The sequence below is a fragment of the Castor canadensis genome, chromosome 17 (genome assembly GCF_047511655.1).
Source record: "Castor canadensis chromosome 17, mCasCan1.hap1v2, whole genome shotgun sequence".
NCBI classification, from domain to species: domain Eukaryota; kingdom Metazoa; phylum Chordata; class Mammalia; order Rodentia; family Castoridae; genus Castor; species Castor canadensis.
In genome coordinates this window covers 42,929,384-42,944,045 of record NC_133402.1, presented here as the reverse complement: position 1 = coordinate 42,944,045, position 14,662 = coordinate 42,929,384, and the positions used below count along the sequence as shown (strand labels likewise).

The following is a 14,662-nucleotide window of genomic DNA, read 5'->3' as shown; positions in this document are numbered from 1 at the left end:
ACAGGTCTGTAAATGGCTATTTGCGGCTGTGGCTTGCCTGCCGCTGCTGTCAGCCTGCTGTTGCTAGAGGCGTTATTTATGCAGATCTCTGGGGTGAGCTTAGCACTCACCTGGCCCTGCAGGCTTTGTTTACTCAGAGTTCTCCTGTGCACAAGCCGCTGCTACAAGCTTTCCCCTTTCCAAGCACACTGGGGGAGGTGACAGTGCACCCGCTTTCTCAGGCCTGCATGTTTATTTACAGTTCGCATGGGAAGTGGGTCTTCCCCCGTCTCCTGTGGAGTTTTCCTCCCACTGCCGCTTTTACAAGCTTTCCCAATCCTGATTGCTGGGCGTGTGCTGCTGCTCCTGCTGGCCGCCATGTTTGTTTACAGCTCACATGGGAAGTTTTGCCTCTTCTTGGTGGCCTTGCCTGCAAGGTGTGTCTCCACCGTCTCTCCAAGATCTCACTTTAGGAGGCTCGCTTTCTGCTTCCTCCCTTTAGCCGCCATCTTGGAATCCCTCTTTTTTAGTTTTTTTAAAATAACTTTTGTAATAGCTCTTCTATTTAGGTTTTGGTCAATTTTGAGTTAATTTTTATATATTGTGGCCAATTTCACCTCTTTTAAATGTACTGTTTGTTTAATAAAAAAGATGATTTACCCCCATTAAATTGTCTTGGCACCCTTGTCAAAAATCAACTGGCTGTAAATGTAGAAGTTTGTTTCTGGCTTCCTAATTCTGTTTTATTGCCCTAGAGTCTGTCTTTATACCAGTATCTCACTGGCTGGGTTATAGAAGATTTGTAGTAAATTCTGAAATTGAATCCTCAAAATCAGTTATTCTTTTTTAATACTGTTTTAGTTATTCTTTTTCTTTTTTCTTGGCCTTATTTTTTTATTTTTGTGCTGGGGATACATTGTGACATTTACAAAAGTTCTTACAATATGTCAAATACATCATAGGTGAATTCACCTCCTCCATCATTCTCCATTATCCTATCTCCACCCATTCCTGGAATAGTTTGAACAGGTCTCATTTTTCCAATTACATCCATGTGTACACAGTATTTGTAAGTTTGGGTATTCTTGATACCTTGTATTTCCATATGAATTTAGGATCAGCTTACCAATTTTTGCATATGGAACAAAATATCTGTAATTTTATAGATAATGCTTTAAATCTATAAATTAATTTGGGGTATATTTTTCTTGCTGGCAAGCAGGGGAGGGGCAGGGAAGTCCCAGGGACAGGGAAATTGAGACCTCCACCCAGTTTCTACTAGATCTTGTCACCGTCAGAGAAAGAATTCAGAGATAAAACAAAGTAAAGAATTAGGAGAGAGGGAACTTTTATTACAAAAGTGAAAGTACACACTCAGGGGAGGGTGGGGGCTTCTCAAGAGGTCACATTCCCAGGATTTTGGAGAATTCATCTAATCAAGGGAAGGGTTATTCATGAGTAAAGATGGGGAACTCCAGAAATGGATCAGGATTTTCCTGGAATGGATTTACTCTCCTTTTCTTTCATGTCATGACATCAGATGCATAATGGGAAGAGCCAAGACAGCAAGGCTAATAGTATCAAGATGCCATTATACTGAAGCAAAGGACAGTTAACAGTTGTCCTGGTTGACCATGTGGGCACCAGCTGGTTTTAGGTGGTCTTGATTTCTTGTTACTTGAGTGGTCACTTAATGTCCTGCTGTAACACAGCTCTGTGGTTGCGTCAGGATCTGCCCACGGTGCAGTTGCCTCTTTTATTTTTTTTCAATGCCTATCTAGCCTATGTGATTGCCATCTCAACAATAATGTCTTCTGATCCATGAGCATGGGCTGTTTTTCCATTTATACAGACTTTCTTTCATCTTTTCATTGTTTTAACAGTGCTTTGTAGTTTTTAATATGCAAGTATTGCCTTTCTTTTGCTAAATTTTTCCCAAGTAATACATTCTTTTTAATGCTACTGTAAAGACATGGTTATGATCTCACCTTCAGGTTATTCATTGCTAATGTGCAGAAGTACAATGGGTTTTTGTATATTGGTTTCATAGTCTGCAACCTTGATGAATTTGTTTATTCTAAAATTTCTTGAGCTGGATGGACATGATGGCCTCATGCCTATTATCTCAGCTACTCAGGAGGCAGAAATCAGGAGAATCATGGTTCCAGGCCAGCCTGTGCAAACAGTTAGGGAGGACCCCCCCGCCCATCTCAATCAGCAAGGCAGGCATAACCAGCTATGTAGGAGGCATAGGTAGGAGGATCACAGTCTGAGTCCAACACTGGGCAAAAGTGCAATACCCTATTGAAAAAATAGTTAAAGCAAAAAAGGAGAGGGTGCATAACTTAGGTGGTAGACTGTGTGCCTAGCAAGTACAAGGCTGAGTTCAAACCCTAGTACCATCAAAAAATAAAATATCTTTCATGGATTCTTTAGATTTTTTTATATACAAGATTGTGTCATCTGCAAATAGAGATAGTTTTACTCTTTCTAGATTTTAAAAATTCCTTTCCTTGCCTAATTTCCCCAGTGAGGACCTTTTGTGTAAGCGTGAGGTTAGCTACAGGTTTTTCTTGGTTGAGAAACCTCCCTTTTGTTCCTAACTGGGTGAGGGTTTTATCACAAAAAGCATGTTTAATTTTATCCAGTACTTATTTCATGACTGTTGGTGGGATTGCACAGTTCCTTTTATTCTATTATTATTACATTTAATATTGATTGATTTTCAGATGATATACTACCCTTGCATTCCTAGGATAAATTCCATTTGGTCATGGTGTATAATTCTTTTAACATATTACTGATCTGGTGTGTTGAGGTGTTTTACATCTGTATTCATACAGGATATTGACATATAATTTTATTTTTTTGTAATATCTTTGTCTGGTTTTGGTATCAGAGTAATACTGGCCCCACAGAATGGGTTTGGAAGTGTCCCCTTTTCTTTAACTTCCTGTGAGAGTTTGTTTAGAGTTGTTGTTATTTCTTCCTTAAATGTTGGGTAGCATTCACCAGGAAAGTCAGCTGAGCCTGGAATTTTCTTTATAGGAGGACTTTTAGCCATGAAGTCATTTCTTCTAATGGATAATATGTTCCCCGGGTCATCTGTTCCTTCAAGAGTGAACTTGTCTTGCTTTCTTTTCTCTGCTACTTTGTCCTGTCAGTACTAGCTGCCTTGTTCCTCAGGAACTTCTTGTTCTGTCTCCTCAATTTAAGGAATACACTGAAATCCACCTCCATTCCCTCCTTGGCTTAGTCTAGAAACTCCCCCAGTCTCCGTCTGACCCAGTTTGTGTCTCATCAACCAGGGGTCACTGTCCTTCACTGCCTGGTGTCTAGTACCTCAAGAACCATGAATTTATCTGCATGTTTGTCATTTCAGGCAGTTGAGTGTATGCCCTGTTGTTCCAGGGACAATGGAAAGATTTTTTATACCTGCACCACATATTCTTTGGGCACAAACAAAAGCAAATCAAAAGACAGATGTTTTCAGATTTAGGGTACAGAAAATAAGCCACCCTTGAAAATAGTACTTATGGTAAACGCCCTCCAATTATTTGAATAATAAGCAAAATTAACTCAAAAATGAAGAAAGGTTAGGGTAGGTTGAAATAGGAACTACTTAGAATCTATGAAAGTAGAGGGGAATTAAGTGTATCTTACAGTGCTAGGAGAACAGAAAGACAAACTGTTCATGGGAGAGAGATTTTGTTCAATTACTAGATGATAGAAAGCAGATGGAACTGAACTGAAATGGTGAGGAAACCTGTCACCCAGCAGGAGGTAGGAGAAAGCTAAGCAAAAGGTAGGAAAAGCTGAAGAAGAGCTGGAAGCTGGTGAGGTGAGAGCCCAACGGAGGCCAGTGCTCTGCCAGGTTAACCAAAGATTAGCATTCAAAGCAGTCAGGCTATCAGGCCCTTCTGTTTTGTATTGCTCTGCTTTCATAATTCCAGAGCAGTGCTGGAGAGAATAAACTGTCTTTCTGAGGTGATTTCTAATGTGGAAGACAGTCCAAGAAAGAAGCATTGAGGTGTTCCAGAAGAAAACGGAATACATATTTGGGGGGGAGGGAGAGAAGATGGGAAGCTATGTACAGAAACAGCCATATACAAATGCTGAGGTAGTCCAAGCCAGCTGCTTATAATAGCAACCCAATCTTTCTTTTATAAAAGAAATAACTGCAAATACTAGACATTTAGGGATGCATAATGTCAAGAAGCAGAAAGACCAAAGTTAAAAAAAAAAAAAGAAGAAGAAAATAGCTCAGTATAGAAGGAACAAAGTTAATAAAAGTTAATAGGATGTGTTATGAGTTGAATTGTGTCCCTGACCCAAATAAACAGAAACAAAAGATAATGTTGATGTGCTAACCCCTAGTAGCTCGGAACTTGACCTTATTTGGAATTTGTGCTGTGCCAGATGTGATTTGTTAAGATGAGATCATACTCGAGTAGGTGAGCCCTAATCCAACATGGCTGGTCTGGTGTCTTTATCAGAGTAGTCATATGATAAAGAGGGCAGAGACTGGAATTATGCAGGTGTACGCCAAGGAATACCAAAGGTTGCCAGTAAATCACTGGGATGGAGTCAAGGGTTCCCTGTGCACTCCAGAGGGAGATTGATTTTGGACTTTGAGCTTCCAGAACTGTGTGACAGCAAATTTCTGTGGTTTATACCTCCCAGTTTGTGGTACTTTGTTATGGCAACCCTAAGAAACAAGATGGGTGATGAGAGAAGCTTTAATCCTTATTATTGGGAAAGTAGAACAAAGTAATCCATAGGAAGGTGAAAAAAGAGAGAGAACAAGAGAAACAATAAATGGGAAACAAACAGAAGACAAATAATAAACCTGCATATTGGATGTAAAGCTCTAGTGCCTCAATATTTTCCTCAAATATAAATGGTCTAAATGCACCAATGAAAAGACAAATGGTTACGGTGTGTCCATTTTGTGGAGCTATAATAATATCATAGTAAGTAAGTTATAATGAGCAAAAATGTATTGACTCATGGTTCTGGAGGCCAAGAGATTCAAGATTGAAGGGCTGGCATCTGATGAAGGCCTCCTTGCTGTGTCTTAACATGGCAGAAAGCAGTATATCATAGAAAAGCAAAAAGAGGGGAGTGAGAAAGCCGGGGTGGGAGGGCCAAGCTTGTCCTTTTATAAGGAACCCATTACCACAATAGTTGTGTTAATCCATTCATGAAGCAGAGCCCCTGTGGTCTTATTACCTCTTAAAATTCTTACCACCCAACACTGTTGCATTGGAGACCAAATTTTCCAGTGCATCCATTTGGGGGGATACATTCAAACCATACTAAAGTAGATAACAAAACATAATCCTACAATGTGCTATCTATAAGAAATCCACTTCAAGTATGATGATATGGGCAGGTTGAAAGTAAAAGGATGGAAAGTATATATCATGTAAATGCTAATTTTAAAAAGTAGGATTGGCCATATTACTATCAATAAAGTATGCTTCAGAGCAAGGAAAATTACTAAAGATAGGGTATAACATAATGACAAAAAGATCAATTCACTGAGGTTTATGAGCACCAAACAAATTAACTTCAAAATGCATAAAGTAAAAATGATAGAGCTAAAAAAAAAGAGACGAAGCAGTAGTTATAGTTGAGGACTTCAGAACCCAGTCTCAACAACTGACAGAACAACTACACCAAGACTTATCAAAAGTATAGAAAACTTGAACATTATCAACCAACTCTGACATGTACAGAACACTCCACCAACAACACAGAATACATTTTCCCTGGTGCCCAGGGAACACTCACCAATATAAAATACATTCTAGGTCATAAAAAAAATCAACAAATTTAAAAAAAAGAAGAAAAGAAATAATTCAGAGTATGTTCTGTGGCCACAGTGGGGTCAAATGAGAAATCAATAATAGAAAGACAGAAGGAAAATTCCTAAACCCCTAAAAAGCAAATACACTTCTAAACAAGTCAGGGGTCAGAGATTACATCTCAAAGGAAAATTTTTAAATGCATAGAGCTGAATAAAAATAAAAATACCAAAAGATGTAGGATACAACTGAAAGTAGTGCTTAGAAAAATTTATAGTACCAACAGCTTATATTAGAAAAGAGAAAAAGTCTTACATCAGTAATCTAAGCACCTACTTTAAGAAATTACAAAAAGAACAGCAAAATTAAAACATGGCAAATAAAAGGGAGGAAATTATAAAGATAAAGTGAAATTGGAAACAATATGAAAACATCAATGAAACAAAAAGTTAACTCTTTGAAAAAAACATTAAAATTGAAAAACTGCTAGTAAATAAGCAAAGATAAGAAAAGAGAAGACAGAAGTCACCAATATAAAGAATGGAATGAGAGAGATCAGTGTATAAGCAGCCAGTAAGAGAATAATAATAATAGAATGCTCAGAGCAATTTTATGATCATAAAGAAGTGGATCAGTTCCTCAAAAACTACAAAAATTCAACCAAGATGAATCCTTGAATTCCTATAATCACTTAAAAGAGTGAATTTGTAATCTAAAAGCTCCTATGAAGCAGCAATCTCCATGCCTACATTATTTCACTAGAAAATTCTACCAAACATTTAACGAAGCTTAAACACCAGTTCTTCTCAATTTTGTGCAGAAAATAGAAGAGAAGGGACCATTTCCCAACCTATTTATAAGGGTAGTATTACTCTGATATGAAACTCAGAAAAGGTACCAAAAAGAAAAGAAAAGAAAAACCCAAGAAGAAAAAAAAAAAACACACAAAAATATCTTTCAGAAACTTAAAAACCAAAATCTTCAGCAAAACATTGGCAAATCGAATGTACCAATGCTTTAAAAAGAACATGATGACCCAGCAGGACTCATCCCATATATGGACAACTTGCTTAACAGTTAAGTGTCATTTATGCTACCATGTAAGTAGTCTAATGAAAAAATATCACATGATAATATCACTTGGATACAGAAGAAGTAATTGACAAAACCCAGCACTGTTTTTGGTAAAAATTGTCAACAAACTAGAAATGAAGGGAGAACCTCCCCAACTTGATTAAGAGCATCTATGAACATTGCACCATGAATGACTAAATCTATAGTAATTGACTGAATTCTTTTATCCAAAGCAGGGGTGTCTGCTCCCACAATTCTTGCATACATAGTACTAGAAATTGTAACCAGTATGGTAGGGAAGAAAAGAAAGAAGAGGTATACTATTAGGAAAGGAAGAAATAAAACTATCTTTATTTATAAATGTCATGATTATTTGTGGAGAAAAGTCCAACAACACTTCTTGAATTAATAAATGAGTTTAGCAAGGTGCAGGATACAAAATCAATAAAGAAAATCAATCAAGCTCATCAAAATTTATACATTAAATATGGGTGGGTTTTTGTATGTCAATTATACCTCAAAAATCTTTGAAAAAATCAATTGCATTTCTGTATATTAACAGTGAACGTGTAAAAACAATAACTAAAAACATGACACCATTTAAAATTGCTCCAAAGAAAATGAAATATAAAAAAATATAGGATATCCTGAATATTACAGAATTCCAGTGAAATAAAACAAAGAAGACATAAATAAATGGGGAGACATGTTATTTGTAGATTATAAGATTCAATACAGTAAAATTGTTGATTCTCCTCAAATTTATATGTAAGTTTTGCAAATTCTAGCGAAGTTATTCTATAAACAGGTAAGCTTATTCTGAAATGGATAAAGAAAAGCACAAGCCCTAGAACAGCTCAAATAATTTGGAAAGAAGAAAATGATAGCTACACAGGGAGTTTCCTTGTGTTGTTCCCATGCATCTGAGTATTACAGCTCCAATTGTTTCACCTCTTTCAGTCCTCTTCACTCTAGTCTGGTTCCAGTGGTGGCCCCAGCCAGTTTAAAGTTTATCGTATAGCTAGAGTGATGAGGCAGTGTGTCACTTGGAGGGAGAGGACAGATATTGCACAAGTAAGCAAGGTATAAAGCCAGATCAGTGGAGGAATGGTGGTCTTTTCAGGAATGGGGCTGGGCAACTGGACATTCCAGTGGCCAAACAAAAAAAACCCGCAAGAAATAAAAAGTTCTTCTTAAGGTTCAGACTTAAATGAAAATTAACCTGAAGTTTAATGAATTAAAGTAAAATATAAAACTATTAAGCCTTTAGAAAAATACAGGAAAAAATCTTCGAGGCTGAAGGTTTGGCAAAAAAAATAAATTTTTTTTAGACTTGACCGCATGACATGATTCTTGAGACTGTAAAGCCAGTTAATTTGACTTCATCACAATCAATATTTTTCTCTGCCAAAGATTCAGTGAAGGAGATGAAAAAGACAGGTTTACAGACAGGAAGAAAATATTTCTAAACCACAGATCCAAGAAAGGAGTTGTATCTAGAATATTTAAAGAATTTTTGAATATCAACAGTAAAAAAACATCCAGTTGTCCTTAGGGAAATGCAAGTTAAAACTACAGTGAGGTATCACTACCTGCCTGTCAGGGTGGCTAAAATAAAAAAAACAGTGATACCAAGTGCTGGTAAAATGCATAGAAACAGGATTGCTTATGCCTTCACGTTAGGAATGTAAAATGATACAGCTACTGTGGAAACATTTTTTTTCTTTAAAAGCTAAACCCAAGTTCCCTGCACAACCCAATAACTGCACTGCTGGGTATCTATCCCAGAGAGGGAGATTTTCTGTTTGCAGTGAAACCTGAACAAACTTTCACAGTAGTGTTGTCATTTGGGACAGCTCTAAATTGGTTCATCAAATATCCTTTAACAGATGAGTAAATTGTGGTAGATTTGCACTGTGGAATATTACATGGTAATGAAAATATATGAATTACTGATACACAAAAACTTATATGTATCTCAAAGAGTATGTTGAGTGAAGAAAGCCATGTGTACTGTGTGTCCCACTTTTGTAACTTACTTGAAATTACAAGCAGTCTAATTGTCACCCAAACTTTAGAGATGAGAGGAGAACATTGGCTGTTGCTATATAAAGGATTCTTATGATAGAATTGATCTGCGTCTTGATGGTGGTGGTTGTCACCAAGTCTGCATGTATAGTAAAACTGCATAGAGGTAAACATGCACACACATATGAATATATATGTAAAACCTGAATAAGGTTGATGATCATATCAAGGTAATTTCATGGTGATAATGTTCTGTGCTTGCTATACAAGATGTTTCCTTTGGGGAAACTGGGTGGAATGTTTGCGGAATCTCTCCATATTGTCTCTTACAACTGCATGTGAACCAACAAAGAACAAAAAGTGAAAGATTAATTCACCTGCAAAAGAATGAAGTGGGATCTCTACTCACACCATGTGTAAAATTTTACTCCAAATGGATCAAAGACCTCAGGGTAAAGATAAAACTATAAAATTCTTAGAAGAAAACACAGGCATAGGCCTTTATGACTGTGGAGAAGGTAGTGATTTCTTAGATATGTTACAAAAAATAAGTATGTAACTTCCCAAATTAAAAGGTGATAAATTAGACTTCATCAAAACTAAAAACAGTTTTTGCTTCAAACAACACTATCAAGAATGCATAAATGTAATCTACAGAATGGAAAAAATGTTAGAAGTCATGTATCCTCCAAGAAATTATTTATTTTAATATATTTTATCAGCTGGGCATGGCGTACATGTCTGTAATATCGGCACTCAGGAGACTGAGGCAGGAGGATCATGAGTTCATGGCCAGCCTGGGCTACACAGCAAGACTGTGTCTCAAAAATTGTTTTTTAATTATTTAAAACATATAAAGACCCCAGTGCTGGAAAAAAAAAAATATATATATATATATACATAAAGAAGCCACATAGGGTGATACATGCCTGTGATCCCAGCACTCAAAGGCTGAGTTTCATTAGTTTGAGGCCAGCCTGGGCTACACAGGAAGACCCTGTTTCAAAAAAAAGAGGCAAAGCATCTGCACAGACATATTTCCAAAGCTATACAAGTGGCCAATAAACGTGTACAGACACTCATCAGCACTAGTTGAAGAAGTACAAATGAAAACCTCACTCCATTCCTACTAGGATGGCTATAATTAAAAAGACAGATTTTAACAAGTGCTGGTGAGGATGTGGGGAAACTGAAACTCATACATTATGCTACAAATGGCAGCTTTGGCAGACAGCCTGTCAGTTTCTCAAAAGGTTAAACAGAGTTACATATGGCTGAATAATTCCCCTCCTAGATGTGTGTTCAAAAGAAAGAAGAAACACATGTCCACCGGTCAGTAGTACACAGATGTTTATAGCAATATTATCCATAATGGCCCAAATTTGAAAACACCTCAGATGTCTAACAAATGATAAATGGATGAAGAAAATATGGTATGTCCATTTATGGAGTGTTGTTAGGCAACATGGATAAACATGCTGCAACTTGGATAAACCTTTACTAGTGAAAGAAGCCAGTCACAGAGGGTCATGGTGTATTTGATTTTATGTATCTGTAGTATCTCAAATAGGCAAATCCACAGGGACTGAAAGCATATTAGGTCAGGAAGGAGAATGGCCAGGTGACTGCTAATAGGGATAAGGGTTCTTTTGGGAAACCTTAAATGTTCTAAAATTTAACCACCTAGCAAGGGCAAAGCCTGGAGTTCAAACCCCAGTATCAAAAAAAAAAAAATCTATTTTAGCAGACTGAGGGGATAGCCCAGTGGTGAATGTGTTCTTAACATGTATAAGGCTCTGGGTTCAATCCCTAACAATCACTCAATCAACAAACAAACCAGGTAAAGGTTGTATGACTGTGAATATACTAAAAATCATTGACTTATACACTGTGGGTGAATTTTATGGAACAGAAACTATATCTCAATAAAGTTGTTAAACTAAAACTAAAAAATAAGGATAAAATGTGTATTTACAGCATGATCATTTCCTATGATGCCTTTGAATACATACAGAAACAACACTTGATCTCTTTCTGTTAGTTAATAATGATTGGATGCAAATAAGGCCCCTTGTACCTTAACTCCCTCTAGGGAGTGGGGATTTCCTCCACAGGTTGATTATAAACAAGAATCTAACTAATGCTGCCTCTGACACACACATTACTATAAACATATGAATACATGCATATGTCAGATATGCATGTAAAATGTAGCTTGACCCTTTGATAGTTGCAGGCCTTTCTTTAATACCGAGAAAAGAAAGGCCTGCCTGACCTCCTCTGATTTTGTTTGAGTTACCACCTAACTTTTAACTTAAAAGTTAAAAATAGTCAACTTTCTATTTAGACTGACGCTCTCGTCATTATGCTAAATTTTACTGTGTTTCTTGAAAAACACTAGCATTGTATCCAACAGAATTTAAATAATACTATCTGTTAATTTTCAGCTTCCTAGTGAGGACCCCGAAATTTTTGATGTTTCATCCAAGTGTCTGTCTATACTGGTTCAGCTGTATGGAGGCGAAAACCCAGATAGCCTGTCTCTTGAAAATCTGGAAAGTTTTGCTGACTTACTAGTATCCAAGGCAGACCCAAAGGAGCAGAGGCTTCTGTTGAGGATTCTCAGAAGAATGGTGAGTCCACATGGAAGCTGGGGGTGGAACGAGCCTCCGTGGCACCCACACGGGCAAGGGTGGTTGTTTCTTGGACCTGCTTTCATGTTTCCAGAAAAGCTCCAAGTTGTAGTAAAAATAATTCCCCATAGTCGCCTGTCGTTAATGTTGATGATATTCTGTCTCACATGCATGTACAGTAAGCCTGCCTTTTTCACGTATTTAATGCTTAAGTGTAATCAAAAATAATTTAAAAGAAAAGAAATTTCAAAAGCAAAACTTTAAATTCCCACACGTATTAGGCAGCTCACTGGATGCCAGAAAGCTCTCAGTCAGTCCTGTGTTATTGTCAGTTGTGTTTAAATCCTTGTTGATCTGCTGAGTGTTTCCTTGGCCTTAATTTTGTGAAAATCTGCCCAAATGGTATCCAAAAAGCAAGTCAGTGAATGTGCTTAATTGAAGAGCTAAAGTGAACATTTTATATTTGTTGAAAGGCATCATGTTTTTGGCAGAAGTTGGGTGGCATTCTGGGAAAATGAATCAAGCATCCACAATACTCAAGATAAAGAGCATAAAATGAGACCTAGTTTTTGGTGAGCAATATTGATTTGCACACAATAAACTTTATGACAATAATGTAGCTGACTTCCTGTGGCTTCAAGCTATGGATGCTTAGACCTTCCATAGCTATGATGGTGTCAGTAAATGCCAGTCATTTCAGAGCCCTGAATGCCATGCATCCCGAGCATGCATGGGTCTTCCTCAACCTTAGTCTCATTGGAACCACATACCCATGGATACCAAGGGCCTACTATACGTATTTTTTTTTCCTGGACTGTTTGAGAGCAAGTTAGAAACACTGTACCTCCACACTCTTCAATAGTAAGTGTATATATCCTTTAAAAGCCAGGTATTCCCTTATTTAATTGTAGTAGTCCAAATCAGGAAATTTCACATGGATTCCATTCTTTCCCTACTCTGCCATCCATATTACAATTCTTTTAGCTATCTATTAACATACATGACTTTGTTTCTGATATAATGGACAGTTCAGGGTTATGATTTGAATACAGACTGTATTTCATGATCTTTCTGAAGAATGATGGCTGGATGTTATGCAGCATCTCTGTCAGTTGGGCCTGGGATGATTCCTGAAGATTAGATTCATGAATTACCCAGAAGTGAATTCATTCCTTCTCAGTCCACTACATCCACCTATTTACTCCTTACTGGTTAATTTTGATCACTTGGTTTAATCAATGTGTGGTTGTATTTTAGTTTTACAGTGGTTGTAAAATGGAGATTTCTAATTGCCAACATTTGTAACTCTAAGGAAACACTTCTTTGTCTTCCCACTTTAGTTCATGTTACTTTATTTAAAAAATACATACAGCTGATATCTATTTGAAAGTACTTTTGAAGACAGACTTTCTTTCTGTAATAAATGCTGATCTGACTTTATGAAGGCCATCATCTACAGCAGCTAGTGTCAAGGTCAGTAAAAGGAGGAGATCCTGTTTGTCCTCCTGGTCAGTCTGCATTCATTTCCTAGATCCTATTTTATAAGGTGTCCTTTGCCAGGGGGAGCCTGTGGATGCTGCAAGGGGTTAGACTCAAAATGACTCCAGTGCCACGGTAAACAGTTTTAGCAAGAGACTCTGCCCAATCTATGTGGCAGGTGATGGGTGGCAGAGCTGGAAGAGAGATAGAGCGATTTGCCCTCCTCACTGCCATTTTACACTGTTGCACAGCCCTGTGCATGCCCACATGAGACTGCCTTGTGGAGTCATTACCCAAGTGTCAGGGTGGTGGTGTGGTCAAGGCCAGTTTCCTAATGTCTGGGATAAGACACCTGAGGACCGTAGATCTTGGCCATGGCATGCCAGCCTAGCACCAGGTGACATAGGATCACATAGTATGTTATTTCCTTTTGATCTTTCTGATGATTCCAGGCACACATTTCAGTTTAATGCTGTGTCTTTAATCCCTATCTAATCCTTCACATTCTCACTTTTTAACAGAGAGCAGGCCTTGCAGACTTTTACAATGGAAAAAAGTTTTGTTTTTTTTTTTTTACAGTGGAGAAAAGGAATTTCTTTAATCATGTTATTTAAGGGGGAAAGGTGAATCAATCTGAAGGCAAGTTGTCCTTCCTTCTCCATGGCACTATGTTCCAGTACCTCAGTGATGCCAAAAAGCACGGAGAGTATTGAACTCTACATGTGCTATGGTTTTCCAATACACACGTATCTATGTTAAAGTTAATTTATGAATTAGACATAGTAGGAGATTAACAACAAGCAAATAGAACCGTTGTAACAATATACTCAAATAAAAGTTACCTCTGTCTCTCTCTCTCTCTCAAAATATCTTATTGTGCTGTAATTACATTTTTATGACAATATGATGTGTTACTTTGTTATTTAAAGGAAGCACTTTGTGCTTCTCCTGCCTCAGCCTCCCAAGTGCTGAGATTACAGGCATGTACCACCATGCCTGGATTCTATTTGTCATATCTGAAATGCCAGCATCACTATTCATATGTCTCAGGTCCATTATTCAGGAAAATAAGGGTTACTTAATAGACACACTGCAATGCTATGACTTCCAGTCTAGTAATGAAGATTGCTACTTAGGGACTAATGGGCAGGTAGTGTATACAGCATGGTGATTCATGCCTCCGGCATGAGACCCCAATATTTCATCTCTCTTCTCAGAACTGTGTGCACTTTAAAACTTAGGAATTGTTAATTTCTGGAATTTTCTGCTTGACATTTTTGGACCACAGCTGACTCTAGGTAACTGAAACTGCAGAAAGCAAAGCTGTGGGTAAGGGGAAAGCACTGTTCTGAGCTTAGTTGTATAGGACATCAGTAGAAAAGGCAAAACTGTTAATTTGGTAAATAATAACAAAAGTTTGGAAATACTTGTCTAATATCTAAAACGTTGTTTGTAGAGATTCTCATTCACTTCTTTGAAAGTCTTGAGACCAGATTTATTTTGGAATTCATGTGTTCTTATCTTTTTGGTGTCATGTTTATATAATTTATGATATGATAACCTAGCAGACACTCAGTGCCATCACTCAGCACAGTAACATCTCTGCAGCAATTGTATGAAGGCTTACACCAAGTGGACCTTGTAAAGACTGTACTGCAT

The 14,662-nt window shown here is 37.4% G+C and overlaps 1 protein-coding gene across 4 annotated transcripts in view; it reads left to right on the top strand.

Annotated features, from left to right (window-relative positions):
* The window catches only part of Ulk4 (unc-51 like kinase 4), a 548,798-nt gene that overhangs the window by 402,409 nt on the left and 131,727 nt on the right, over positions 1 to 14,662 (top strand). For 3 of the 4 annotated variants that reach the window (XM_074059105.1, XM_074059103.1, XM_074059104.1), the window contains exon 35: positions 11,339 to 11,524. In XM_074059105.1, coding sequence (XP_073915206.1) covers positions 11,339 to 11,524 — 186 coding nt within the window. Of the gene's footprint in view, positions 1 to 11,338; positions 11,525 to 14,662 lie in introns of those variants that run through there. The other variant, XM_074059107.1, reaches the window with a different exon arrangement.